The sequence below is a fragment of the Macrobrachium nipponense genome, chromosome 29 (assembly GCF_015104395.2).
Source record: "Macrobrachium nipponense isolate FS-2020 chromosome 29, ASM1510439v2, whole genome shotgun sequence".
In the NCBI taxonomy this organism is placed as follows: Eukaryota; Metazoa; Arthropoda; class Malacostraca; order Decapoda; family Palaemonidae; genus Macrobrachium; species Macrobrachium nipponense.
In genome coordinates, this window is record NC_061092.1 from 24,005,886 (window position 1) to 24,033,821 (window position 27,936).

Below are 27,936 nucleotides of genomic sequence, written 5' to 3' on the forward strand. Positions count from 1 at the left end.
CCCTTCAGCTGATCTGGTTTATTTCACAGGATACAAATGCACTACATTAATTTAGAACCATATAATTTCTTATCTTCTGTATAACATGTGGAACACACTAAGTTTTTACTTATTTACTACAATTCTTAGTGATTTCTGTAAGAAAATAAATTATACTAGATTTAAACTTGAAATAGCGTAACTACAATTATATCTCTTTATAAAAAATGTTGAATTTTCAATAAAAGCACATATCAAAGTCTCAAAACTTTATATTTTGCATAAGAAAAAAACTCTCTCTACACATTAACAAAATAATTACAGAAGGGTAGTATATCACTACACATTGTTTTAAATACAGTATATCTCACCCAAAAAAACAACATAAGTTATCCAATATTACATATAGACACAATCGTCAGTATTTCAATCCATAACAAAATAAATAAAAACTTGTTCCTTTCTCTTGTCTACTGCTACACAGAGCTCACCTTAAAAATTACTGAAGTGCTGACAACACATCCTCTGCAAAAATGCATTATAATGATCAGTTTCACTTTCAGATGAACAGATGACAGGAATTTTGGGACTTACTCAAAGGAGTGGTACCCTAAGGTCATACAGTAGTAAATATTGAAAAATGGTTGGATGATGATGAACACTAAAATCCATCAGTTCACTTAGCTTTCATTAAATATTCATACTCCTTCCATTACAGTTGTTAAAAATATTACAGAATAAATCAAATTTATTAAATTAAATACTTATAGTCATTTTCATCTTTTGGCACAATTCACAGAAATGCTAAGTTGCCTCCACCTCCATCCCCCAACACACACACTTTTTTTCAAACAAAGTTGATTCCAGGGACAATTTGCCTTGTAACTTTAAACAGCTAAAATGAGAAAAGAATAATGCTGAGAAAATCACAAGTAGTAGTCACTAATAATGAAGATACTGTAGGATGTTCTATCAAAATCCCTTTCACGAAATTACAGCATATTCCTCGTTAAACTAACACTGGACTCCATCCACATACCACAAAATTAATGAATTGTTCCTTAAAAACTACACAAACATCAAATCTGTAAACCTGCACAGAGAAATAACCCTAAATTACCAATTAATTGGCAGACACTTATACACCACAAGCAAAAATCCGATGAGGTTTCTCCAATTCAGTTACTTAATATATCCTAATACACCACATGCAAAAATCTAATCACTTGCCTCCAATTCAGTTACTTAATATTTTCTAACTTGCTAAATCTCTAAGATTAATATTGTTATCATGAAAACCAGGAAAAAAAATGCGTTGAAGTTTCTTTGGCACAATCAAGTTTCCTGTACAGCCGCTACAGCATATAAGCAAGGCCACTGAAAATAAATCTATCTTTTGGTGGTCTCAGTATAATGCTGTGCGAGCTGCAGCTCATAAACTTTACCCATGGCCCAGTGGTGGCCTGTTCTATATCGTTGCCAGAAGCAAGATTATGGCTAATTATAATTCTAAATAAAAGGAAAACAATTAAGGCTAGAGGACTGCAATTTGGTATGTTTGATGACTGGAGGACAGATGATCAACATACCAATTTGCAGCCCTCTAGCTTCAGTAGTTTTTAAGATCTTTGGGTGGACAGAAAAAGTGCGGACAGCAAACAAGGCTGGCACAATAGTTTTCTTTTATAGAAAACTAAAAATGAGACAAATGCAATATTTCTATGCATACCAGTATCAACCACTGACTGTTCCTGGCATTTATTGGAAAAAAAAGACCAATATACAGTAGTAGTGAAGGTATAAGAATGCAACTACATTTACATATGAAAGGTATGGAGGTTTACAGAAATGTACCTAGTGTATTTTCTTATACCAACTCGACCAAGAAAACACTGCTTCATTTAAAGTTTTAAGAACAGTTGCTACATAGGCTTCAGATCAAATAAGAACTATTGCATTATGATCATCATCTAGGGCTTGTTTATACAACTTTTGAAATTCTGAATTTATAACAATCTATGAAAAAAATACCTTTTAGTGATGCAACATGGCATTTCAAAGCTCTCTGAAGTTTGGAAGATGGTGATGCCAAAAGGCATCAATAGGCTCTTTGAGGGTTATGGTAAGTGCATAATCTCCTAAAATTTTTGTTTTGATGGAATTTTTCAGCAATTTTTGCCAAAGTTTTCATTCTGAATATTGTTTGGCAATTATTTGCAGTCAAGAAATTTCTGGATAACATTTACTGTACTGCCTTCATGTTGTACCAAATTTCAAAAAGTGACAGAATTTCAATGTACTAAATCTTTTTTGGAATGAAAAACACACCAGTCCAACAGGGGTTTTATCTTTTTCAAATTTTTTATTATCAGAATCATTACCTATTAAAGCCAACCTTACCTGGTGTAATGGTTTTTAAAGATGGAGTAAAAAAAAAAAAGAAAAAAACACACACACACAAACAGAAATGTTCACAGTTGGCTTCATGAATATTGGCACACATCACGGCAAGCTACGGCAACATCTGGCAACTCCAAGTTGTTGTTACTTAACACTTACTTTATATGTCATTTGATAACTGTACTCTTTGTCAAGGCATACAGATGTTTAGCAACTTTATTTCATAGAGATTTCTGTTAAACACCAAGGCTATTACCTACTACATGTGAATTTCCCCAGTTGTCTCTTTAGTTTGCCATGATGTGAACCTAAATTTGTTCTGGTCAGTAGTTCTAGCATGGCTGTTTTATCAGCATAATCATTTTCTTTAATGCCTAAATAAATATGGAACCAACATATTTCACCATTTATACCAGTTCCATAAAATTTCTGAAAAGGAAATTTAATTGCCAAGCAAATGGACTTCTGGAAAAATAACTGAAGGCTTTGAACACACTTCTACAATCACTAAACATTACAAATTTCAGTGGTGGCATAATCTGCTGTAAAAAGAAGCACAGCTCAACAAAGAGATACAGTAGATTGTTTTGGTGGATACTTTGGCCATAATCCTACACCAGACTGAGGTGATGATGACTGGGTGGCTATTTCACGTTTATATTTAATCATTTGAAACTTCTTGTCACTAACTGGAAACAAATGTCAGTGATTGTTGATCGCTATGCCTATTATGTGAATCTTTACTGTGATTATTGGAATAATTTTTTGTGCTTTTTATAATTACATCATCACAGAAAAAAAAGTGCGAGATCAAGTGATTGGAGAGAATTCATTAGATGTCTACAAAATAGAGAAAGCCCAGCATAAAAAGTGATGGTGAACAGTACTAGGTGCAGGCAGTCCCTGGGTTACGACGGGTTCGGGTTACGACGTTCCGAGGTTAAGGCGCTTCTCAATTGTACTCGTCAGACATTATTTCCAGGGTTACGACGCCTACAACGCTGATCTGGCAGATGAAATATGACACCAAAAATGCAAAATAATCAATATTTAAAGTTTTTTTTATGAAAAATGCAATAAAAAAGCAGTTTACATAGTTTTCAATGCACCCAAAGCATTAAAAATAAGGTTTTCTTAGGATTTTTTACGATGTTCTGGCTTACGACGATTTTCGGCTTACGAAGCGTCTCAAGAACGGAACCCCCGTCGTAACCCAGGGACTGCCTGTGCTATAATTCTAATTCATACTTTCTTTCACAACTCCAGATTTGATTGACACAGGACATATTGAGGTTGGGTTTTTCCATTGGAATCCCTTTAAATTACAGTAAATACATATACGTACTGGTATTTTAAATGTAAGAAAATAAAACCAAGTACAAACGTATTAGTGCCATAAAAATTACATAAAACACCTTCAAACAAACCTTGAACATTCTCCATGTAATCAAAGAATGATTTGCTGTCAGGCTCAAATTCCTCCTCTTCAAAATCATGGGCTGGAACTGTCAATTAAAGCATACAAATCAGTGATTTCACTAAAGCAAATGTTAAGCTTTTAAAGTACAAAACATTCTATCCTATAAATCTAACCATCATTTTGAACCCTAATTGGTGTTCAGATTGTCACCAGACAAGTGTATTCTCAAGCCTGAAGGTAGAAGCACCTACGCTGGTCATCACAACCATTGTCACAAACAAAACCAGTTCTCTGAAAAATCTCTAACCAATTTCTCTGGAGGCAAATCCAGGTCAAGAAATTCCGAGTTCCTCATGTCATTAAGGTCTAAGGAATAAAGCTGGGAAACAAGATCCTTAGTGATTGCATCTCACTTTCCTATAACAGTGTCGACCAGAAGACAGATGATTATCCTAATGTGAAGATATCCTCATGGCGCTGGAGGCCACAGCCAAAACATTTTTCCTTCCAAGCCAGAAAAAAAAGCTGATGGTGCCAGAGACCCACTCCTGACAGTTGGTAATATCCTGGAGTTCTAAAATAAAAAAAAAAAAAAAAAAAAAAAACTCATAAGTCTCATCCAGTGCTTAGTATACAAAAACCAAGAGGTAACTGGATAAAATCACCTAGCACCATTACCCAGCTCCTTGGCAGTTAACAGCAAAAACAACTACGTACTATCAAAACTGGAACAAAAACAAAACAGATATGTACAAATATACTACTACATACTAAGGTACACAGAGAGCAAGACAAAGAAAAGTGAAATTCACTAAGCAGTGCAGAAAACATGACAGGAAGCAAGCCACAATTAGTCATTAACCTTTCCAAGAAAAATGCAAGATAAAATGGATTATGTCGAATACATGACAATTTGTCGAAAATTGCATTTTTCCTAACTATACAAACCTGAGGTCCTTTAACAATAGGAAGTAGCTAGCGGCAGCTGGAACGGTCGTAAGCTTCGAACAAGGGGAGAACGGTAGTTAACTGCTTGTCCGACAAAACAAATCACTTTTGCTTTTGGCCCATGCAAAATACGCAGAGTGAGGGGTGGCATGAGGAGGGACTATATGTAAAGGACCTCAGGTTTGTATAGTTAGGAAAAATGCAATTTTCGACAAATTGTCATTTGTTCCGATACGTAATACAAACCATCGGTCCTTTAACAATAGGAAGACTCACTTCTTGGTGGGAGGAATCTGAGTCTTTTGATGAACAGACTGGTGTTCGTCCATCCCTGGAATGCCTCCCTGGTCGTAAGAGCGAGGGAGGGATCCAAGCCTCTGTCCGATTGATCGGGGTGTGCACCGCAGGATCAATGGTCAGACCTCTGGGCCGAGTACTAAGAGAGAGGCAAGCGTATCTCTTCGTACCAGCAAGCAAGAACTTGTTCCTGTTTGCAAGAGGCAACATAAAGTATGGGTTGTCTCAAGCTGGCATCCACTTCCTCCCCCTTGTTGGAGGAAGTGGTGGATATACGCTCCTATCCCTAGTGAAAGGGATAGGATGGGGCTCTGTTGAGTAGCTCACCTGCATCTTGTCCTTATCCAGCAGGGTGACGACCGTGTCCCTCTAACCACAGGTAGAGGGGAAGAAAAAGATGGGAAGAGGAGCCAGTCACACTCTCATTCACTCATCCATTCTTATGGTCACACCAGGACTCGATGCTGTTCAGCCTGCGAGGGTCTGGGTTCGCTACACAACGTGTTGAGCAGCCACCACGGGTCCCAAGGAAAAAGATCCAAGGACCTGTGGGCAATATCCCGAAGGTAGAAGGAAGGGCATGTGGTCTGGTTGACCAGACCCCTGCCTTCAGTACCTGCGCCACGGAGAAGTTCTTGCGGACAAGGCAGCATCTCCTTCGCATCGAAGGCGGTGAAGTCCATTAGGGAGGGAATTGTGAACGACTCGAACCAATCGTCAGGGACCGAAGGGTTCTGAGTCTTCGCTACGAAGTTCGGTACGAAATCGAGCGTCACGGATCCCCATCCCCTGGATGCTTGACTTCGCAGGAGAAGTCATGCAGTTCCTCAGAGGAAAAGAAGGAAATAGTCGCATGACCTATCCCTCTTCTCTACTTCGGTGATGTCCAGTACCCATACTGGTCTGTCCGTTTTTGCCACGAAGCTCTCGCATCCTCCTATCCCATGCAGCGAAGTTCTCGGTAGTGGATAGGACACCGACACTCCATGGTGGGTGTCAATGGTATGGGTACTGTGACAAGCTATTAAAACGAAGTAATGATTGCTCTGTAACAACCGAACTAAGTCAACAGCGTAGTTCGTAACTGACTCGGCCGCTCTGACAGCTGCCGACTGACTGCGTTCGGTAGGAGGCAAGTTGTCAAAGCATCCGAGTAAGTCACGTGACCTTCGCCTTTAAAGGGTTATGCCGAAAGACCAAACAAATAATGTATTTGTTTGTCACCAATGCCGGACAGCGAGGTGATGATTCTCTTAAGGCATGTGCCCAACAGGCGAAAGTCAATTGCCTTCTAGAGACCGAGGTCCCTGAAGGTAAAACATCTCATGGTTGTTGAATCTCAGCTAAGGAGAAACAACACTATGTACCGTTGAAGACTAAGGTAGATATTGAATGCAACCTACGTCTTCACAGATGAATCGAGAGAAGGATTCTCAAGATTCATAACCTGTGCTTACAAATGACTGAAAACGCTAACGCTATTTCATTGCTGTCCGGTGAGAAGTCGTAGTTGCAAGAAAGCGGGGGCGTTCTTCAGTAATGAAAACACAGGGGAAAGCCGCCTGAAGAACTGCTTCTCATGGGCTGAACGTTTGGAAGTAGAGCTGTCAGGTCGGAGAGTAGGCGATGTCTTCTGACACATCTCGTAATTCGGTTGAACAATGAACAATTGTACACCTACGAATAAGAGATATTTTGAAGACAAACTCAGATGTCTGCAAAATCATTCGCATTATCGCAGTGCGATGCAGCGGGAGACTTGTACAGACTTCTGTTACCGTGCGGTAAACAGAAAGATGAAAGAGTCCAAGAGATATCTCTGTTGAAAATTCTCGCAATGTCGAAGGCGATGGAATCTAGCGTCACAGCAGTAGATGGTCCTTCATTATTGCGAGAATCCCCGTTAATCAGAGACCTAAGTCCATGATTGTGGGCAGAGATACGGTTCGGTAGTCAATCAAAGCAGGGCAGAGAGAGACATACATGACCGTGCATATCGGAGGCCCAGCTGATACTGAGCTGCTATCAGGCAGTTCAATACGCAGTAGTTGAGCCTGAGCTCTCGCTGACATCGTCATCCTGAGTTGCCAGGTAATCCATTATTCCACGAAGGAATGCGTTCGGCTAGAACTACCGACGCATAAAAGATATGCTCGAGCAATTATATTTAGGCGAAACGAATTTCGGTAAATATAAAAGTTGAAATGGTGTTGTCGTGACAAAACCATAAGTATATAAAATTGAAACTGAAAACTCCTGGGAGGTTGCAGGCAACCCCGAGTTGCAGTTCAATTAGAATACTTCTCTTATAAGTCGCAATCCGTAGATTAACTAGAATATGCGCCTACCCCTCGGACAATTCAACTGCTTAGTAGAATCATGTCGCGAGGTTAATATACGTAGTATATTTGTAGGATTCTGAACAACGATCTCCATCCTAAATTCTTTCCTTCAAGAAAACAAAATAAGGATTGGAGATCGACCACCTTCGATCTCTATCAAAGAGAGTGAAGGAGAAGTCTTCCTCGAAGGAAAGCTTCAATGGTGAACAGAATACTAAGACGATAGTTCAAGCCAAACTGGATATTCCCGTCCGATCTTCTCTAGTCCAGGTTGGTCGCCTACTGTGAGATAGTTTCTTCAGCAGCAGTCTTCTTCCCAATGCTAGAAATTCCAGGAATTCGAGCATAGGCGAGGTTCCCGATTATCGTGTATATCGGGGATTCTCGTCTCGCTCACTTTGGACCGTGGTCTCGCGTAAGTGTTTGGAGATCGTAAAACTCGAACACTGAATGCGTTAGAAATTCCGTAGAATTCTAAGCAGTCTGCGAAACCCCCACCGAATTCGTCAAACGATATCGGCTGGTGGTCCTCTCGATTCCCGTAGAAATCGAGAATGGGGCAGGATTCCTCCTCAACGACCGGGGCTTACGTCAGGTAGGACCCGAAGGTCCCCCCGGTAGCGCAGTCCCGAACGTGGGATCCTACAGAGAAATCTCTGTAGGATCCCTCCCCTTTCCCTCGTAACCGTAAGGAGAGAGGGAATGGGGAAGGAATTGGATACTCGCTCGCCTTCCCAGTGGAACTAGCAGTTGGAGAAGAGTAGGAACAGCCATCGCCTTGCGGCGATGGCCTCTCAGAGTCTGGGAAAACGTATCGTCAGGAGAAAACGTTTTCCCGCGGAGGGTTACGAACTCTCACTGTAGGTAAGGGTCTGCCGCCACTGTGAACGTCGTCTGGGTGGGGCTGATCGACACCTGACAGGAGAGAGCCGATACCGTCCTCCGACTCATTCCAGTCCTCGTCGAGGTCGAAACCTCTCAGGAGGACCGAAGGAGTATTCAAATACGGTGTCCGAAGACACGTAGAAACGCCGCTGTCGCAGTAGAGGAGGTGGAAGCTTGATCGACCGGCCAGAACTGAGAGAGCCTTCTTGTCCGGAGACGAGAGACTCTGGTTCGAGACAGAATCGGCAAGTTCCGATCGCGGCAGACCCACCGTCGGTTTGGGTTCCCTCTCGGGCCCAAAACGACTCGAGCAGAGACGTGGGCTCTGCTGGTGGGAGCGGCAATCCTTCCGCAAGGTCATTATGGTGACGAATCAGCTTAATGACTTCTGCAAATTCCTCTGTATCTCTGGAGTAACCGTGTCTTGCGGAGTAAGGAACCGTCCAGTCCCTCCAACAAGAACAGATCCCGAGATACTCCTCCTTCAGAAGGAGGAACAGCGGCAGACCCCTGACGGTCGCCTCCAGCTACTTGCGCGTATGCCCTGGTCGGTCCTAGAACCGTGCCTGGTCCATACGGCGTCATAGCGGGATCGCGAGCGGCGCACCTCTCGCGATCACTCATAGGTACCTCGCTCCTCCCGGTGTAGCCCGAGGAGGTTGAAGGTACAGGAGAGGCAGACCTGACGCTCCCCCCTAGCTCGCTGGCAGGACCAGCGTGCTTGGAGGGCTGCTGCTGATCGTCCACCCGCAGTGGCGATCGAGCAGCAGGCCTAGCCTTGCCGCTCGCCTGGGGCGAGAGGCTCGGCTGAGAACGTCGACGCTGATCTCTAGCGTCAGGCGAGCTGTTGCTGGTTACCGTCTCCGCCCGGTCCCGATGGGAGCGGCGTCAGGTGACCTGCTAGGCTCGTTGTCGCGGTGAGACCGGCGAGCGTCCTCTCGGCGCGTCGAGCCGCTGGTACCAGCCGTGGCTGGTACCGACGACCGCGGGGACCCCTTCCTCGCCTCAACCCGTGGCTGGTCAGCGACCGTCACGTCAACCCGAGCAGCCAGCTGGTCGCTGCGAGAGCGTCCACTGGCCTAGCGAGAGTCGTCTGCACGACACTCGCCAGTCTTCTGCTCCGCGCTTCGGTCTTGGCGGCGAGCGAGCTCGAGTGTCAAGACTTTGGCTGGACGGTCTCCCGCGGGAGACCGTCCACTCGGTACTTCTCGCTAACGAGAAGCCGAGGCGGATCCTGGTTTAGCGGCAGAAAAACCGCTAGAACCAGGCGAGGAGTGCCAGCCGAAGCTGGTACTCCTCTGGTCCCCGTCTTCTTCTCCTTGGTAGAAGAAAAGACGGGCCCTGTTCCCGAGGGAGCAGGAGGACCAGCAGAAGAGCTCCCCGAATCGCCGGAGCGAGACGGGCCCTTAGAAGGTCCCGAAGGAGCCTTCTTAGGGGGGAAAAACCCGGTGGGTTACCAGCTGGTCGCTGCAAGAGCGGCCACTGGCCTGGCAAGAGTCACCTGAGCGTCTCTCACCAGCCTTCTGCTCCGTGCCGCGTCTTGGCGCCGAGCGAACTCTGGCGCCGAAACTTGGCTGCACGGTCTCCCGAGGGAGAACGTACACTCGGAATCTCTCGCGAACGAGAGACCGAGCCGGAACCTGGCGTAGCGGCATCGCCGCTAGCACCAGGCGAGGAAGTACCAGAGCTAACCGATACTCACCTCTGGTCCATCCCCGTCTATCTCTTCCTTACGGAAGGGAGGACGGGCCCCCCTCCGACTCCCGAAAGGAGCAGGAGGACCAGCCAGAAGGACCCCCCCGTCCCACCGAGGTGGGACGGGCCCTTAGAAGTTCCCGAAGGAGACTTCTTAGGGGGGAAGGCAGCCTTCTTCTTCGGCTTATGGGCCTTAGAAGTCGAAGGGGAAGAGGCAGCAGCAGACGATGAAGACGAAGATGACAGCTTCCTCTTCTCCTTCCTCGTCAGCTCACGCAGGACAGTCGTCAGGTCCTCCATCCAGGCCGGAGCCGGGGCTATTGCCGAAGCAACACGGCCCGACTGCACCTGTCCGGAAGGACCTGGGACTGGGGAAGACACACGTGGGCAGGACAGCATGGACAGGCACAGGAACCAGGAGCGACAGGAACAGCAACCAGTCAGGAGCGGCAGGAACAGCGGCAGCGGTAGACCCAGAAGGGACAGCCAAGCCAACAGCGGGAATCACATCAGCGGCAGGTACGGCAGGCCCAGCGATCGCCTCGTAGAATCATCGGCAGCCAGCGGAACCTGGGTCCTGGCGGCCGGTCCAGGGGCGAGCTGCTGGAACAGCGGAAGTCTGGGGCAGGCAACACGAAGAAAACAGGCGGCGGCGGCAACCCCACCTCGGTACGGCTGCGGCCCTAGTAGCGGCAGACGGCGTCATCGACACAGCATGGGGAGTGTAGACCAGGAGGGGGGGGGGAGCAGCATAAGCGGCCGTGGTAGTAGTGGAGACCGCCCCAGACCTCGCTAGACGCTGCAGCAGCCCGTGGATGCTAGGCACGCCCTGCCTCCGCGGTGGTCCATACCTGTCCAAGGTCGTCTCCCACGGATGTAGCACCTGCGGTAACATAGATAGATTAGTAAGAGGGGTTCCCTCACGCACGGGGGGAAGACATGCCCCACCCCGAACGCAAGGAAGACCCCAAATACAAAATACAACGAAGAAGCTGAGCGGGGGGCAGGAAGGAAGACGAAGAATCGGATACCAAGGGAGTCGCGGGAGAGCTTTCCGACGACTTCCTGGCAGACCTTCGCTTCCCCTACCCCGCACAGCAGTGAAAAGTAATATGAAAATGAAACAGAATACTGCCCTTGCGATTCACTTCATAGAACTTAAAGGGGAAAAGATCAATTCCCGGGTAAGAACGGAAACTTGATCCAATAATATGATGCTATCATAAAATATATATATGAAAATGAAACAGAATACTGCACTTGCGATTTCATTTTCACATAAAAAAATCGTAAGGATCAATTCCCGGGTAAGAACGAAAATTGATCCAAATTAAATTTCATGCAAATAAATAAATGAAAATGAAAAGAATATTGCAATTGCGAATCCACTTTCATTGCATTCTATTATACAAAATTAAAAGGCTCGTGCCGAGCGCAATCACACTCTCGGTAACGAACGCACAGGGCAAAAATATAATGAAAAGAGTACTTACATTTTTCAATTACACACTTTCGCCCAAAATACATGACTCGGCGCGAGCGCGCCCGCCCTCGGCACCGAGACATAATTCAAGGGTTCAATTCATGAAAAGAGAGGAAATCGCCACATCTACGGCGATAACTCCATGTTGGTTCATAATTAAGTAATGAAAATGAAAACAGTGTACTTACAGTTTCATTTTCAAGTCAAACAAACCATTAGTAGAAAACACAATATAAACAAAGCATACGACGATGAAGCGGGCAGAGAGCGATGACGAACACGTCCTTCACACCCGCGGCCGAAAGCAAAAGTGATTTGTTTACCTCCCAGTCGCGCGGCGCGCGACTGTCGGACAAGCAGTTAACTACCGTTCTCCCCTTGTTCGAAGCTTACGACCGTTCCAGCTGCCGCTAGCTACTTCCTATTGTTAAAGGACCGATGGTTTGTATTACGTATCGGAACAAATTATAATTCTAGGATATGAAAGATATAAAATTAATGAAAATTACTCTTCCAACCTGTCCAAGCAAGCTGTGTAGATTTTCACAACTGCAACATTTGATCTGTGAATGAGGGGTCCAGATTTCTGATGGGTTTATGATATAAGATGTATGAAGATTTATGAACAAAATTTGCACTACTGAGCAGTCACTACATTTTGAACTTATGACCAGTATTTTAATTGAAAGAGCACTGAAATCACATAGCTTTTAGTACAATGACATGTTTACTTCCTTTATGTATCTGAATGTAGATCAGACCTAAATAGACACAAACATAAAAGTATTCTACCTTAAATACAAGGACTTAGCCATTCGTCCTTTAGGAAATCAAAAATAAAACACTAATATAATCTCCTAGGGTCCCTTATGCAGCTTTAACAAAATTCCCAAAAACCACACAGACTCTATAAGACACATCACCAACAATGGAAACAATAGGTGGTGAGGGTAGGGTGTGTATAGAGTGGGGGGATAACATTTTTGCTCCTCAGAGTCAGTCATAAAAAGACTCATAAGGGGGACAATACTCCTAAGCTGATTTTTTCTATGTTGATCTTTAATTTCCGTCAACCTGCCAAAGGAGAATTAGACAGCAAGATTCTGATAGACATACCTCACTAGAAACATGGTCAGTGACCAGATGAGTTGCCTTTGATTCAATCATCCTATCAAGAAAGCAATGGAAGCAGTATGATAAAATAGGGAGCAATATTTCTAATACTATTCCAAACTGGGATGAATAAGTCTGTTATAACATACATGTATTTACAATTGTGTAGAGGAAAACACTTGGATGCATATTCACTAAATACACCATTTACAACCTTATAATTTTTTGCTAAATTCATACAGAACAGAAATAAGACTCCACCAAACGTTGCAAAAATGGAAAACCCTCAGATTGCAACAAGAGCAGAGAAAATTTAAAAACCCTGAGCGCAAAACAAGGGAAAGAACAGTAATTAAATTTTAAAGGGAAAATGCCGACAACTGCAAGACCTACTATTGCTTGAAAACCCTGTATTGTCATCCCCCACCTGTGTGACTTGACCAGCAACCTTCTACAAGAAAGCATTAAAATATATGATCTTAAAAACCAGGTACAAAATAATATACCAATCACAAAACTTCTGTCCATACAACTTGAAGATGCTAGATATCAAAATTTAGTTCACTAAAATGCTGAAGTTATGTACCACACACACATTCACAACCACAAAAACTGTTAAAAGTACTTACTTTCTATGACGAGAATAACAATGACAGCACTTATTAGTATAGAAATTCCAAAAATGATTAGACACCAGCCAATTCTCTCTTGGCGGTCAAGTTTTCTCTCATAGTCTGTTTTATCATGGTTGTAATACAAATCCTCGGACGCAAAATAATTTGGTGAAGGTGAAGGTGAATGCAGCATATGCATTGTGGTATTGGAAGCTGCAATAGAAGAAAGAGATCATTAATATTTTTTCAAGCCAATCAAACAATTATTTCATATCTGCGACATCTGAACTATGAAAGGGGGCTTTAGATGACTGATGGGTTTGAACTTAAGATTATTTTAAAACTGAATGAGCATTGAAACCATATAGCTTTTAGTACAGTGACAATGTTTACTCACTTTATGTATCTGAATGTAGATCAGACTTAAATATGTACACACAAACATACAAGTTTTCTACCTCAAATACAAGGACTTGATCATTTGTCCTTTAAGAAATCATAAATAAAACAGACTAGAATATAATCTCCTAGGGACCCTTGTGCAGCTTTTACAAAATTTCCAAAACCAAAGAGAATCTATAAGATGGCCTCACACTAGGCCTTTTTTTTCTCCAGCAGCGAGCTGTTGCTGCTGAAAATGGAAAACTGTGAGCTTTTAGCTTCCCATCTGGACGGGAAGCAGCGAGCACGAACCACGAGCGACCGCGTATTGTAAACAAACAAGATGGCTGCTGCTGATAGGACATACTCTCAGACCTTTGGCTTCTCTTCTCCTGAGCCACTCTTGAACCCACAAACGTTTTTTGTTACTCCTGCATTCACGTAAGTTTCCGAGAAAACACATCACTGCAACACATCTTGCAACAGTCTGACAATTTCTGGGCGCCATGATGATATCAGTTGATCAGTTTTGTTTACTTTTTCCTACTGCTCCTTGAAACCACGAGGTCCTAGTGTGACAATACAACACTTTTGCTCGTGAGCATCGGCTGGATGCTGGCCAAAACTGCGAGCAAGAAATGACAAGTGTGATACCAGCTTAAGACACATTACCCGCTGGGGGGAGGGGGTGTCTCACAGGACTATGCACTCTGCCTGGAGGAAACTGTGGCCTGATGCTCTAACAGGAAGTAACTCTGAAGGCTTTGAGGCAGAGCCTGTTGTAGAGAATACTGTCTCAGATTAAATCCATGGGGAGGTCAGTGATGACAACGTGGAAAAGTTAGTGTGTGACAACGTGGAAAAGTTAGTGTAAGAGTACATACAAAGCAGACCTCACCACAGAACTTCTGCAGGACCTTTAGAGGGAGCATCAACTAAATACAGTTGAAGAACTGTCTTCAGAGGAGGAAGGACAGGAGAATGTCCCTACATAATAAAAGAAATGTGTGCAAATTGGGAATGGAATGGATTATAAATTTTACATGAAAGACAAAGCACTGGGAACTATGAGATTATGCAGTGCTCAAAACAGTAATTGAGAGTATGTATGATGGTTTTAAAGATGAAACAGGAGCAAAACCTTGCAGCTGCACTATGAAAGAATTGTTAGGAGGGTGGGAAGTAAGATGAGGAAATGAAAGACTACAAATGGAGATACAGCTAAAAGAATGAAAGGGGATGCAACTGAGGGACAGAGGGATGCTGCCAAGAATCTTACGTAATGCCTACAGTGCACTGTATGAGGTACACTGATGGGTGTGCAAGTTGGGGGAAGTGCAAGTTTAAGAAAAGGCAGTCACTAGAAATAAGAGAGAAAAGAAAAACAACCACAGCTGTTTTTGTGGATGGGACCTCTCCTTCCCAACAATAATATCTTTCCTCCTCTTCACCTTCCTCATCACCCAGCAAAAACTTCAACTACCCAACTACAGGTAAGGTGTGAACAAATTTGCATTTATTTCAGCTACATATTTATGTTTTTTGTGTAATATATAGGTTTGGTAAATTTCTTAATTTTATTTTCATTTAATCGGAGAGTAAGCCTACAAACTACTTTGTTGTTGTTGTTGTTCTTGCTGGGGGATGCAAAAGCATAAAAAGGTTTGAAAAAGGTGTTTTGCATCAAGTTAAAGATACAGGAATTATAGAATAGGATATTTACGATTCATTCATTAGAATGAAAATGTAAAAAGTAAATAATGTGCATGTTAAACAGTACAGAAAATTTTTCGTAATAAAATATAGCATATTTTAAAAATTTTCATTGGTGAAATAACAAGGCTTATTGTTTATAGATTTAGCATGTTTTTATTTATTTAATGTACTGAATTTAGAACTAGATTTCTGTTCAATTACTTTATTTTTCCAATTATAACTGTTTAATAATTTTTGTTAGGTCTTCGTAATTAATGAGCATTAATTACAAAGACCACTTCACATGAAGTTAGGAATATAATGTTTACAGCTTATGCATCAGGAGAAAATCTTGCACACACACACATCCGGATAAAGTTGGAGGTCAGATCCTCCCTTATTTTTTTTTTTTTTTCATTTTGAGGTCTGATCCAGAATGATCCAATTCACATGATTTTTATGAGTTTGAGGATTGATTGTTTACAAGTCTTCTGGAACTAATTAAGTTCGAAAACTAAGGTATAACTGCGATAGTACTAATATAAAAATAAAACTTACTGTCAAAAGAATGAGCTCTTTTTTCATTTGAAGAAATAGGTGACGGATGAAAAGTGTAACTTTTTCTATTTGACTCCTCAGGGGGATACACTGACTCTGACAGTGCTCTTCTTTCATATTGTTTCATCCTGTAAAACCAAATGCAGGCAAGGCAAAAAATTATATACTGTACGAGTATAGCTATAACCTAAATATATTTATAAAAGGTATCAACATTAATTACTCTTGCAAACATCAACTTTCAACTTGTTTTCTAAGCTTTCAAACTTTCACCTGCATCTTTCAGTGCAGCTTCTTTTGATAATGTATTGTATTATCTACAAACATCAGTAACTTTACTGTCCAATAACAACCTCTTTTCTTTTTACACAAACTTACAGCTTTGGCTGAGACCCATGCAATAGCTAATAGCATCGTAAATATTTACAGAAAGCATGCAAAAATGAAGTACATAAAAACATAGCTGAAAATTAAAAACTTAAAACATGAATGATTCCATAAATATATGTCAGTATGTATTAAAGATTTACAAACACTTTAAGTGTAATATCTCGAGAATGTGCAACCTACAGTCCTACAAAACCTGTCTTCTTTTGCTATGTCATCCTTAGGCTTCTAACAGGCATTCTCCTATGCAACTTTTATCTAATTCTCTTTTTACCATATTCCTCATCCATTCTCATCACATGTCCAAACCTACTAAAGCTTTGCAATATAACAAATTTTTAAAGTAATTTGTATTCTTCCTAAAATACAAACCTGAACAACAGGTTAACTTTCAAACAAGGTTATTAGCTGCCAAAAATACAGGGGAAGCCTTGAACACTTGTCGGTCTGCACTCCACTTTGCCTTTCAGCCCAGGTACCAGAATGATGGTGGCTGAAGTGAGGTGGGTGACAAAGAGGAGCTTTGAGAGCTTGGTAAGTGTTATCCCAATGCATGAGTGGCGGCATCCATCCACCTGGCATGCAGACTCATAGATGACACTAAAATCTTCAAATTTTGCTCTAGGGGTACAGAAGATAGAATATGAGGAATTTAGGCCAAAGGCCAAATGCTGGGACCTATGAGGTCATTCAGCACTGAAACGTAAACTGACACCAACAAGGTTTGATAGGTGTGATGGGAGGAAAACCTCACAGTTGCACTATGAAACAATTGTTATGAGAGGGTGGAAAGTCATATGGAATTAAAAGAATATGAACAGAAGTACAGTTAAAGGAATGAAAGAAGTTGCAGCTAGGGGGCCGAAGGGAACACTGCAATGACCCTAAGTAATGTCTATAGTACACCACATGAAGTGCACTGACGGCACTACAACCATACAGGATCTAGGGAGTGCAGGTTATTTTTCATGATGAGGTGGCTGCTTCTTATATTCTTATATATAGTAAACAATCACAAGGATTTTCTCAATTCTGTTTCGAGACCGACATTTTCCTTTATCTTTTTAATGGCCTCCTCATCTCTCATAACAAAAAGAAAAATAAATGCAACTAAAGAAAGGGATCATTCCAAATTACACTAAGAGTAATTTCCAAGTCTTACCTTGACTTCTTTTCATCTGATGGGGTGGGCTCCCCAGTCCAAGATTGAATTCTGCGAGGCGAATTCTCTGTTTTTGCAGGTCCACCTTTAAATCACATGAAAACCTGATAAAACTCAATAGATGAAAATGTAATAAAATAAAAATAAAACCAGTATTGCCTGCTCCTGTGAGCTTAATACTACAAATTAAAATACAGTTATAGTACACTAATTTTTTAAAATAAAAGTACAGTACTTGCAAGTAAACTGAAAATAGAGATTTATTTTACCATGATCAGATCAATGATGATTTATAATTCAGAGACGTGACATTAAAATAGAAAACAAACTGGAGCCGATGTGATAAGAGCTGAGGTGATAAGAAATGAGGTGGACTTTGGTCATCTCACTGCACGAGAGGCTGAACGACAAAGAAATTTGGAGATATGCTGGAATGGCAAAGAATATGGACACAACGTTGAGATAGGAGATGGTTTAGGCTTGTGGTAAGGATGAGTGAGGAGCAAGGAGTGAAGAGAGGTTTGGTGGAACCAGTGGCATAACTATGGGGGCGGTCCACCCCAAGTTGCACTATCCATGGGAGTGGCACTCTGGCATCTTTTGAGCATGTCTGGTCAGGCATAATTCTAGATTTTCTAGCATATTTCCTCTGATCAGAACACTGAACAGCGACTGATCAACTCTACTGTTGTTTTTGTTTTAGCTTTGTGAACTACAATAAATGATTGAGATGTTAAGGCTTAAAAATGTGCGATTAACTTTCATTACTTTAGTACTTTTGTCATGGGAATGGAGCAGTACTTTCAGTCTGCCCTGGGGACAACCGACATTAAGTTATGCCACTGGGTGGAATGTGTTAGGAGTAGAGGGTCAAGATGAAAGGTAAGGATTAAATGGCAAGATAAGGATTTTCTTTTCTGGACTTGGACATGTCTGATAAGTAACGAAATCTGATGAATGGAGGTGCCAGAGAACTGATGAAATTGGATAATGGAGGTGCCAGAGAACTGATGAAATTGGATATCTCTCAAGAAATGAGATCATCAAAACAATTAACTGATGCTATACACTTGCCTAACAAATTGTGTGATGATCCCCTGACATTAGTAACCCAAATGCTGGGTGTGTGATGGCTGACAGAACTATCTTGGGATTCTGTAGGAGTCTGTAGGACAAAAGTAAATATATTATTAGAAGTATTAAAAGAGTTTAAAAACATAAAACAAAGGCACTCCAGAACAGAATACACTATCTAAAATCTCATCAAATATATTAAAACCATACAAAAGTTTTCTTCCCTAAGTAGTCAAGCATATCATTACCAAAAGTGATATGACCAACACAGTGGAGTCAATTGATACAAAGAACATTATCAGATGATTAAGGTAAATTGCAGTCTCTTAAAGAGAGTTTATTGGTAAATCATACCATTGCAAGAACATCAAAGTGGAAATTTTGTTTACTTTTTATGATATTTTCTTCAGAATTTCACTTCTGACTGCCCAATGAACCTATCACTTATGGGGTCAATCCGTTAGTAGTTGGCAACATGCAACAAAATTCATTTCATCCAGGGAGAATGGCAGATGCTTTACATAAAAAGCAGACATACTGGATCTAACAAAGACATACTTACACCAAGAGGTAGAGGAGAATTATCTTCATTTTCCTTTACATCATCTAATTTTGAAAATGTAGTCATGACTGGGCCTTGCTTACTTGGCTTATTCTTATTTGGGCTGGGAAAAACAAAAGCCAGTTTTGGAGGGGAAATTCTCTTCCCACTGTCCTTTGGAGCACCTCCTGATGCTGGTGACTGGTTATTATCACTGTGTGGCGTTTTCATCTCAAGCTCTTCAGGTGATGGCAGAGAACAAAATGAGAGAGAAACAACATTTTCTGCACAGGGTGAAAAAGGATCTGTGTTTTGAAATGCATCTTCAAATGTAAATGAAGCCTTGCTATTATCAGAACCAAACTGAAAGCCACCTGTAGGATTCCTAACGGACTGTGCTGTAGAGGTCATCTTAGAATCCAGAGAATGAAAATTGGCAGGGTCTGGGTCATCAATAAATGAATAAAGAGGGGTTCCAGTTTCTGAGCCTCGGTCCTTTGATGCTGCAAATTTCTGGGACTGAGGAGTATCAGGGCATTCCCAACTGAAAGAGAATATATGTAAACAACTTCACAATGGCTAGGCAACCAGATTCAATATAGGAATTAAATTTCCAGTTACTTGTGAAAAGGGATATAAAAACTACAATGTAGATAGTAATATGTACTTATATATATTATGCAGCATATTGGCACTCTTAAATTCCCAAAGGGAGGGGGGTTACAATTAAAACTGTCACGTACAGTAGTGTACTGTAAATACTAATCAAGCTTCTTTGCAGCATCCCTTCAGTGCCAGCTTTACTGCATTATGCTTTTTCCTTTCCTTTTGTTCCCCTTAATCTGTTCTTACTTAAGTTTCAGATATTTAGACTTTTTCTGACATACTGACTTAGCCTTGTTCCATTTTCAATTCACATTTAGGAGCAGATCATTCAAGGATGTCCTTTGAGAACCTTTCAATAGTCAGACTTATGTGGTACGTATTAATAAAGTACCTTATAATATTATGCATACCGTAACTATCTTAACAACAACTTTACAAAATTAAATTTACAGAACATACTTTGTATGGAAGCAAAAATCACACTACCAATAAATTTGTCTTCTAAATTTAAATTTTCATCTTCTTTTGTTGTAATTTCACTGAAAATATTCATTGACTTTACCTTACATAAGATCCTTCATTAGGGCCTGCTTTATCAGCGTGCAGTGACAATACTTGTGATGGTGAGATACTACTGCGTTCAGAGTCAGACTTCAATAGATTTCTCTTCATATACTCCTGAACAACCTGTAATGTACCAATAATGTACAATTGGACATGCAAAAGAGTATATATACGTATATTTTAAAAACTGCCATACTAACTAATAATAACAACAGTAACTGTCAAATTTGAAAGTGTCAAAAAAATTACCTCCACTCTGGAAGTTGTAACTAATACAAATTATGACAACTTACCAGGATTGCTTTGACAAAAGTCAGTAAAACCTCCTCTGTATAAGCATTTGGATACAAAATATAAACTTTTTTAGAGTGATTTGTATTTTTAATAAGTATATACGTACTACACAAACAAGAACCTTTTACAGGCAATGTCCCGGTTATCAGTGGGGGTTCCGTTCTCAGCAGGGTGCTGATAAGCGAAAACCGCAAAAACAAGTGCCATCTTAGCCTTCTAACCCTCAACTACAAGACCAACAACAAAAACAAGCTTACTCATGGATTTTACATTAGTTTTTGTCCAAATGTTGAGCCTTTCTTGAGTTTTAAAAATTGAAACAACTCTTAGCCTAAACATAACACAAATGAAAAATTATAAAGACATTTTCAGGAACTAATATAGAATACTTACACTCTTTCAAAAGAGAACAAAGACTGTACAAATTTTGAATTTAGTTTTTTATCTAATTTTCCATCAACAGAACATAAAATCCAATTTTTGCTAATACAGTCCAGTAGTAAAGTACTCACTAGCTCATATTTAGCAGACTGTATTACCTGGTTATAACGACGATCAGTGCTTTTAGATACATCACTCCTTCCTGCCTGGAGACTATCATTCCTGCAACACATGAAGAGATATGTAAATTTTCTTAATACCATTCATTATTTGAATACTTAACTACTGTTAAAGATAGCTATATCTTCCTACCAACCAGTGCAGTTGGCATTCAAGATAAAGATCACTTGCTTGACCCAAATGGTTGTTTAATTCACCTGTTATTTACTACCAGGTGTGTTTTGAATGTCTTGAAAACCACTTAACTGTGGAGACGCTGGGCTAGTCACATAGCAAATTTTGTTTTGAACACTTACTTGGGATGAAACTTACTCTGACAGTTAAAGATAGCAGATTCCCACACTGGTGAATTAAAGCAGCCAGACAAAAATCTGCTCAGCCAAACAAAATAGCTTAATAGCTTTGAAAGTAGAGGAGGAGGAGGTGACAGCACTTAAAGATGAAGTGCAGATGAAGATGATGATGATGATGATGATGACGATGATTTCCAATTACTCTTCTTCGATTTCTTCCGGCTGAGGCCAGCCTTGGACAGCAGGGTGTCGAGGCCATCACCAAAGGAAGAAGATATAGAGGGCAACACCTGTGGGCAAACTACCTAGGGCATGTGCAGTGTTCAGCGATGTAGTGGTGGCCCTTGAGTCGGTAGACACTGTAACCATGAGAGTAGTGAAATACAGTGGAAGGAAGTGCTTATGGGACAAGCTTAGCCCCTCTGGCTCCACAACACTAAGACAAGTTAGGTTGGGAGAAGCCACATCCCTTCACCCCAAGGAGGAGTGCCCTTCTGAGGACAATTCCCCCTCTGGGCAAAAGGAGACTGCCAGAGAGTAGTCAAACCGGTTATCCACTACCCTCTGCTGGCTCTCTACCGACGCTGTAGTAGGAGACGGCAATGGAGAAACTGCTCCCTTCCGAGTAACAACAGCAGGTGGAGGCTTCGCCACGGACAAAACAGAACCAGACAGAATCTTCGGTGTCACTGGCAGAGTATTGCACTTGATGACACCAGAGAAACTTTCTTCTTTTTCCAAGCAAACTTTACCCACTGTTCAGAAGGCAAGACTCGACACCCACCACAAGGGCTAAATTGGTTGCTCTACTGCTTCCTGCATGATGCACAGAATAGTAGGTAGGTATATGCGAGTCAATTTCCAGGAACAATGCTTAATATTAAAAGGTTTCCTCTCCCAAGGTTGTCACAAGTTAGGGATTTGCATAATGAAAATATATTAGCAAATATACACAAAATACAACAAAAGGAAAGCGGCTGAAAACAAAGTGGAGTGCTGACTGACGAGTGGGAGGGGCTTCTCCATACTGTTAGTACTAGTATATAGCTAATGACCTATCTGAAAGTTACCAGTTGTTCCGGCTTGTGTTGGTAAGCAAAATCCTATGCCAAGGTCAAAAGTTTGTATTTGTGTAGGGACAAATGAACGTACGAAACATTCAAAGACCACGTTAAAATGTGAAAATATTTTAAATTCTGGAATGCAATTACCATTTAAAGTTAAACTTTTACTTTTTCTAAATATCCATTAGGCTAATTATAAACTGCGTAACTGGCATATTAACACCAATTGTGGTTACCCAAAGCTCACAGTTGGCAACAAGGCTACATCGTTCTTGCAGCTCATGATACCTACCTAGTAGGTACCTAATAGGTAGGTATATAGCCTAACCAACCTACTTAAGAATGCTAACCTTGGTATCAAAGTCACTGACTGTAGACTTAGCCTACGTAATTAAAATAACAGCTAATGGTTCACTGAAAGAATACAATGTTCTATTAAGCTATTTAGTAGCTATATATCCATGGGGGTGGGGGAGGGGGGAAGTGACCAGGTGCCATCCTCCATAAATCCGGTACGGGTTAGGCTAACTACTAGAAACCAACCTGATAACTATAAGGTTGGTATAGAATACCGAAAAATAGGCCACTGCCTATAGCCTAGGCTAGGAGTATACAAGCTTACCCTTCGAAATTAGCCTGTCCTCCTCCAGAAGCCATTGAGGTCGTTGGACTAGTGTTCCACACTAAATAGGCTAAATGAGCAAAAGATATAGGCTACCTAGTAGTTATTCCTTCTTGAAAAAAGGCTTCAGTTCTAATTCTCGCCACTACTAGAATACTCCTCTTAGGAGTTAAGAGCACAAATCGACTTGTTTACAATGGCCGGAAAAGGTTGTTACAAGGATGAAAGAAGCCCGAATAACTCACGAATTCCGTCGTTATCGTCTACATAAAACTGGGTCACTTGGCTCTGTTCATGATGACCAATACAGTATTTAAACAACAACAAGAACCACATTCTTATTATTATTATTATTATTATTATTATTATTATTATTATTATTATTATTATTATTATTATTATTATTATTATTATTATTATTATTATTATTTATTCATAGATCGTTTCCTGAATTAGGGGCAGGCTCCTCTAAGAAACAGCCAAAGTTAACGCTACCATCTTATTTCAATACTGTATCGTACAATAATAATAATAATAATAATAATAATAATAATAATAATAATAATAATAATAATAATAATAATAATAATAATAATTAACAGCTTCCAGCAATTACACACCAAACGCTCAGGCTCGTCAATAGCGCATTAAACCAAATAAACAGTATTAAACTGTACAACCATGCTTGTAAGTGATATGCTACATGACTATAGGATTTTGTGTAAGATTCACTAACTGGCAGCTAACCTCCTGCATATTTATTTCTTATTTGAATGCAAAAACATTTATTTTGTAAAATAAAAGCAAAGTATCATTAGCAAGTGCCACAAGAGAAAAAATCTATCATTCGCGTGCGTGCATGCGTGTGCGTAAAATGCATGTGTCTATATGTGGTTCCAGAACTTTCACGAACTCTAAATGGATTTTTATTGCATACTGCGACAGGCAGTGTTTGGAAGGTTGGTAGAGGGTTATAGCTTCATAAAATCTGTAGATTTATTCGACCACTGGCCAGCCTTGCTAGAAAGATAATGTTCAGAGCTTGACAAATTTTCTTATTCTTTTATAACTTAAGAAAGACTAAAGTGAAGAGACTAATTATAAAAAGAACATGCTGATCACAGGTACTACTAGAGATATTAGTGCAGATACAGGATGCAGTTGCATTGACATGAATAATTAACACCGCAGACATACTACCTTAGAAAAAAATGAATTTTTATCTTGCCCTACGTTTATGCAACAGACTTTCAAGAGATCGTCCATTTTCAAAATCCTGCGGTACCTATAATTATTTTCGTTGCTGTCGTGCTACATGTGTGTGTGTGTGTGTGTGTGTGTACTTAAGTTAAGTTTTTTGGGGCTCCGGATAATTTTGTACTTGCACTTATATTCTATATTTGTTTCATCTCTCCTCTGGAGAATCCTTACTATTATTAGTCTAGCTCTTGTGTTTGCGCGCGCGCGGGCGTGTACTTGTGTGTGATTTAGGCGACAGTAAATGTTGTGTTGTTTCTTTTGGAGGCACACGGAGACAAAAAATAACGTTCGTGTGACAGCGACCACAGAACGGAAATTAGGTCCCCTGTCTGCAGCTTCCGTGGCATTTGTTCGCCCGCCCATTGATGAGTTATCATCCCGCATCGCGACTCTCTAGCAAAGCATCCCACTTTAGGTTGCTCTCATAAATGTAGAACTGGTTTTAGTTCTTTCGGGTGTTTCTAACCTCTCCGGTTCTCTTTTGTGAGAAATGCAACCTTCACAACCATTTATCAGAGATAAGGATGATAAGTGTCAAATAGTTCTTTAATCACTTAAAAGAGAAGTATTGATTCTTTCATCATTACGAATTGCAGTAAGATATAACTTATGAACAGTTTTTTGGAGAAGGGGTTCAGAATATTCCAAACGTCACTAGTATACTAAATGTTGCACGTTATCATGATTTCGGTCCATATAATCCATTATATCCTATCTGATATTCACGAACAACATCGTTTCATTACTTAATCCTCATTATCACATCTCAATCGTGTTCATCTTGTGGAATCAACATAGTTACCTTTCGTTTCTCTTCTTTTGTCAGACGGAGTTTAATGTTTGAGTAGTGATTGTAGAAAGTCGGATTTTAGTTATATACAAAAAATCCCGGAAATAGAAGAAATATCGATTTTCTATTGTCTTGATGTCAGTGTGAATATCCAAAGTTAGAGGATGCCAAAAAGAAAAGGACTATATATATATATATATATATATATATATATATATATATATATATATATATATGTGTGTGTGTGTGTGTGTGTGTGTGTGTGTGTGCGTGCGTGGTGTGTGTGTGTGTGTGTGTGTGTACAAGAGAGAGAGAGAGAGAGAGAGGTGGTAGGGGTGAGGCAGTGGACTGTTTGGGAACCTGGGATGTACAACAGCACGCATAAAAATGGTTTACTCCCTTTTGACTATTATTATTACACACTGAATATATGGATGAACACTGCATTTTCTTAGGCATACATAGTATATGAAAGTAACAGAGGAGCACCATTTGATCGTTACATTATGAGGCACATGGTTGATTAAAGTCAACGCAAATTCAAAGAAAAATTATATATAAAAAGGGAGAGAAAACTGCAGTCAAAACACAAACGAAAAATGCTGAACATAATAAATAAATAAAGGAAGAACCCAGACTGAAAGAATGATAAATTCTTATATAAAATCTCATGACATCAAAAATAAAAGAACTCAAGAATATGTTACCTGACTGGTGATAACTTATACTCGCTTTATTAATAGGCTGACCGTATGATTGATTATCGTGCAATTAGTCGCTCGATTTCATTCGCTGTGACAAATACACACAGAGATTACAAGATTCACAGAAAATGAAAATCCTGTCGCTGGAATCGTCTGGAAAATATCCCAAGTAAAATTATGAGTCTTGAAATACAAAATGAAATTGATGCATTCAAGAACAATATCTAAATGTTTATCCAAATTGATACTTATTGATTACCCAATTCAGCGCCTACTTTTACCTGTTCTACGCCTTATTTTTTCCCTCTCGACCCTACCACTTTCTGCTTTTATCTAGGCGTTTCTCAGCCTACATACATTTGAATTATTCAAATTCTGCTGCCGTAATCTGTGTACTTCAGCCCTTATAAGGAGACCAGGCTGCTGTTGCAAAGGGGGCTTTGGTAGATCGGGTATCAAAGTAAGTAACATGTGTGGCCAATGCTTCTGCGGGAGAGCAGAGTTGGCAATTACAACTTTCTTTTCTCATTACAGAAGCACTGTCCCGGAAAAGCGTCTCTAAATGGCAAGTATTCCTCTTTTGGCATGCTGGATGTAACACTCTTCGTCAAGAGGTGCACTTTCTAAAAGCTTATCACATCGGTACCTGCTGTACCCAGCAAAACTTGATTTCTCACTATTAGTATAGTCACGTCATGATCTGCATTATCGGCAGCCGTCTCTTGTTAAACATTCCTTTCAGACCAATGCACTCACTGTTCTTAATTATAACGAACACACTTTCGCATGCTGGGTATTTTTTTTTTTTTTACACAACTTGAGTAACGTTTATCTTGTTCAACATCGTATTGATTAAACTTATAGATATCAAAGCAGGCCCTAGTTGGAGATCTGCTAAGTCTTGTAGATTAATTTCATCTCTGCGTTCAGCTATTTGGATCAGCTATGGCTGTTTTAGATCTAAACAAATAAAAATCTGTGTCAGCAAGCAATAAAAAAAAAATCTCTTCTGAAATCAATTCTATATCTCAAATACTACTGCCCCTGTAGCTGTTAACTTTTTCTCATACCGTGTACTGAGAACAAGAAGCTGCCGATTTCCATCAGGTATATAAGATTTTCAGAGAGCAATGTTGTTTCAAATAAAATTTTAGTCCATTGGTTTACATCACTGTTGTCCCATTGCTCTGAAATTTCATTCTTCGTCAGTTTTGATTTTCAAACGGACGACTCCAACTAGCGATAGATTGTCCCCAAAAAGGTTAAAAACACAGCATGCAACGAACAATGAATAAAGCATTTGTATGGATTGCTTAGCTTCAGGTGATTCCAGGTGCATACTAAAGAGTCAGGCTTTGCTTCCACAATCTATATATGTATAACTGAGATCACGATTTTTTTTTTTTTTTTTTTTTTTTTTTTTTTTTTTTTTTTGCGTGGAGAAGGAAATACTCATTCAGCTTGAAATGTGTAATTAAGCTAAAATGTAACTATCATATTGGATGAGATGTGCACATCAGCCAAATTATAAGTTATCGTAGTTTGAAGGGTTTTTAACGTGTTTTTTTTTTTTTTTTTTTTTTTTTTACTCCATACATTTTTAGTTTTCTGTAAAAGAAAACAATTGTGACGGCTTTGTCGGTCCGTCCGCACTTTTTTTTTTTTTGTCTGTCCTCAGATCTTAATAACTACCGAAGCTAGAGGGCTGCGAACTGGTATGTTGATCCAAATTGCACCCCTTTAGCCTTAGTAGTTTTTATTTTATTTAAGGGTAAAGTTATCCATGATCGTGTGCCTGGCACTGCAACAACACAGGCCACTACGCCCGGCTGAAAGTTTCATACAGTATCATACGCTGTACAGAAAAGTCGATTGCGCGGAAGAAGCGTCAGTGCATTTTTAACTTGTTTCATTTAAACTTTAAGTGATTGTCTGAAATGCAACGTTACGGACGGTACATAGTCAATGAGCGTGCGTGTGATTCTGGTCAATATCGGGTTCTGTGCTGTGTGACAGGTGGCTGAAGGCCATCTAGGTTATGGAAGCTTTCGTTCTTTCTGTTATAAAACTAATTCTATAGAACGTTTTAGAATTGAGCGTAGGAAAAAAAAGCCAGAGAAGATGGCAGATTCTTTTAACAAATTCTTCTTTTATTTTGGCTACGTTTTCCTGGTGTGTATCTTGTATCTTGAAGAAGGGTAACG

The 27,936-nt window shown here is 40.5% G+C and overlaps 1 protein-coding gene across 4 annotated transcripts; it reads right to left on the minus strand.

The window, feature by feature from the left end:
* Positions 1–233: 233 nt before the first annotated feature.
* On the minus strand, positions 234–23,307 carry LOC135206195 (uncharacterized). Of its 4 annotated transcripts, none has more exons than XM_064237523.1 (10): positions 23,224–23,307; positions 20,978–21,041; positions 20,143–20,267; positions 18,996–19,518; positions 18,434–18,524; positions 17,360–17,444; positions 15,811–15,938; positions 13,192–13,389; positions 3,807–3,884; positions 234–504 (listed from the first exon to the last, which is right to left on the minus strand). In XM_064237523.1, exons 3-10 carry the CDS (start codon positions 20,250–20,252, stop codon positions 479–481), a joined length of 1,239 nt encoding a protein of 412 aa, XP_064093593.1. In that variant the 5' UTR covers positions 20,253–20,267; positions 20,978–21,041; positions 23,224–23,307; the 3' UTR covers positions 234–478. The 4 variants fall into 4 exon arrangements, with proteins under 4 accessions (XP_064093593.1, XP_064093592.1, XP_064093591.1 ...); XM_064237522.1 differs by having other exon boundaries at positions 22,979–23,263; XM_064237521.1 differs by lacking the exon at positions 23,224–23,307 and adding an exon at positions 22,979–23,217 and having other exon boundaries at positions 20,951–21,041.
* Positions 23,308–27,936: the final 4,629 nt, after the last annotated feature.

Bases quoted from the DNA above. Each gene is read 5' to 3' on its own strand.
- LOC135206195 (XM_064237521.1), bottom strand. From the start codon at position 23,013: ATGGCTTCTGGAGGAGGACAGGCTAATTTCGAAGG. The intron at 20,268-20,950 runs GTGAGTACTTTA...GGTACATTACAG, and splicing joins AGTCTGCTAAATATGAGCTA to GTTGTTCAGGAGTATATGAA. The intron at 19,519-20,142 runs GTAAAGTCAATG...ATTCTCTTTCAG, and splicing joins AATGAAGGATCTTATGTAAG to TTGGGAATGCCCTGATACTC.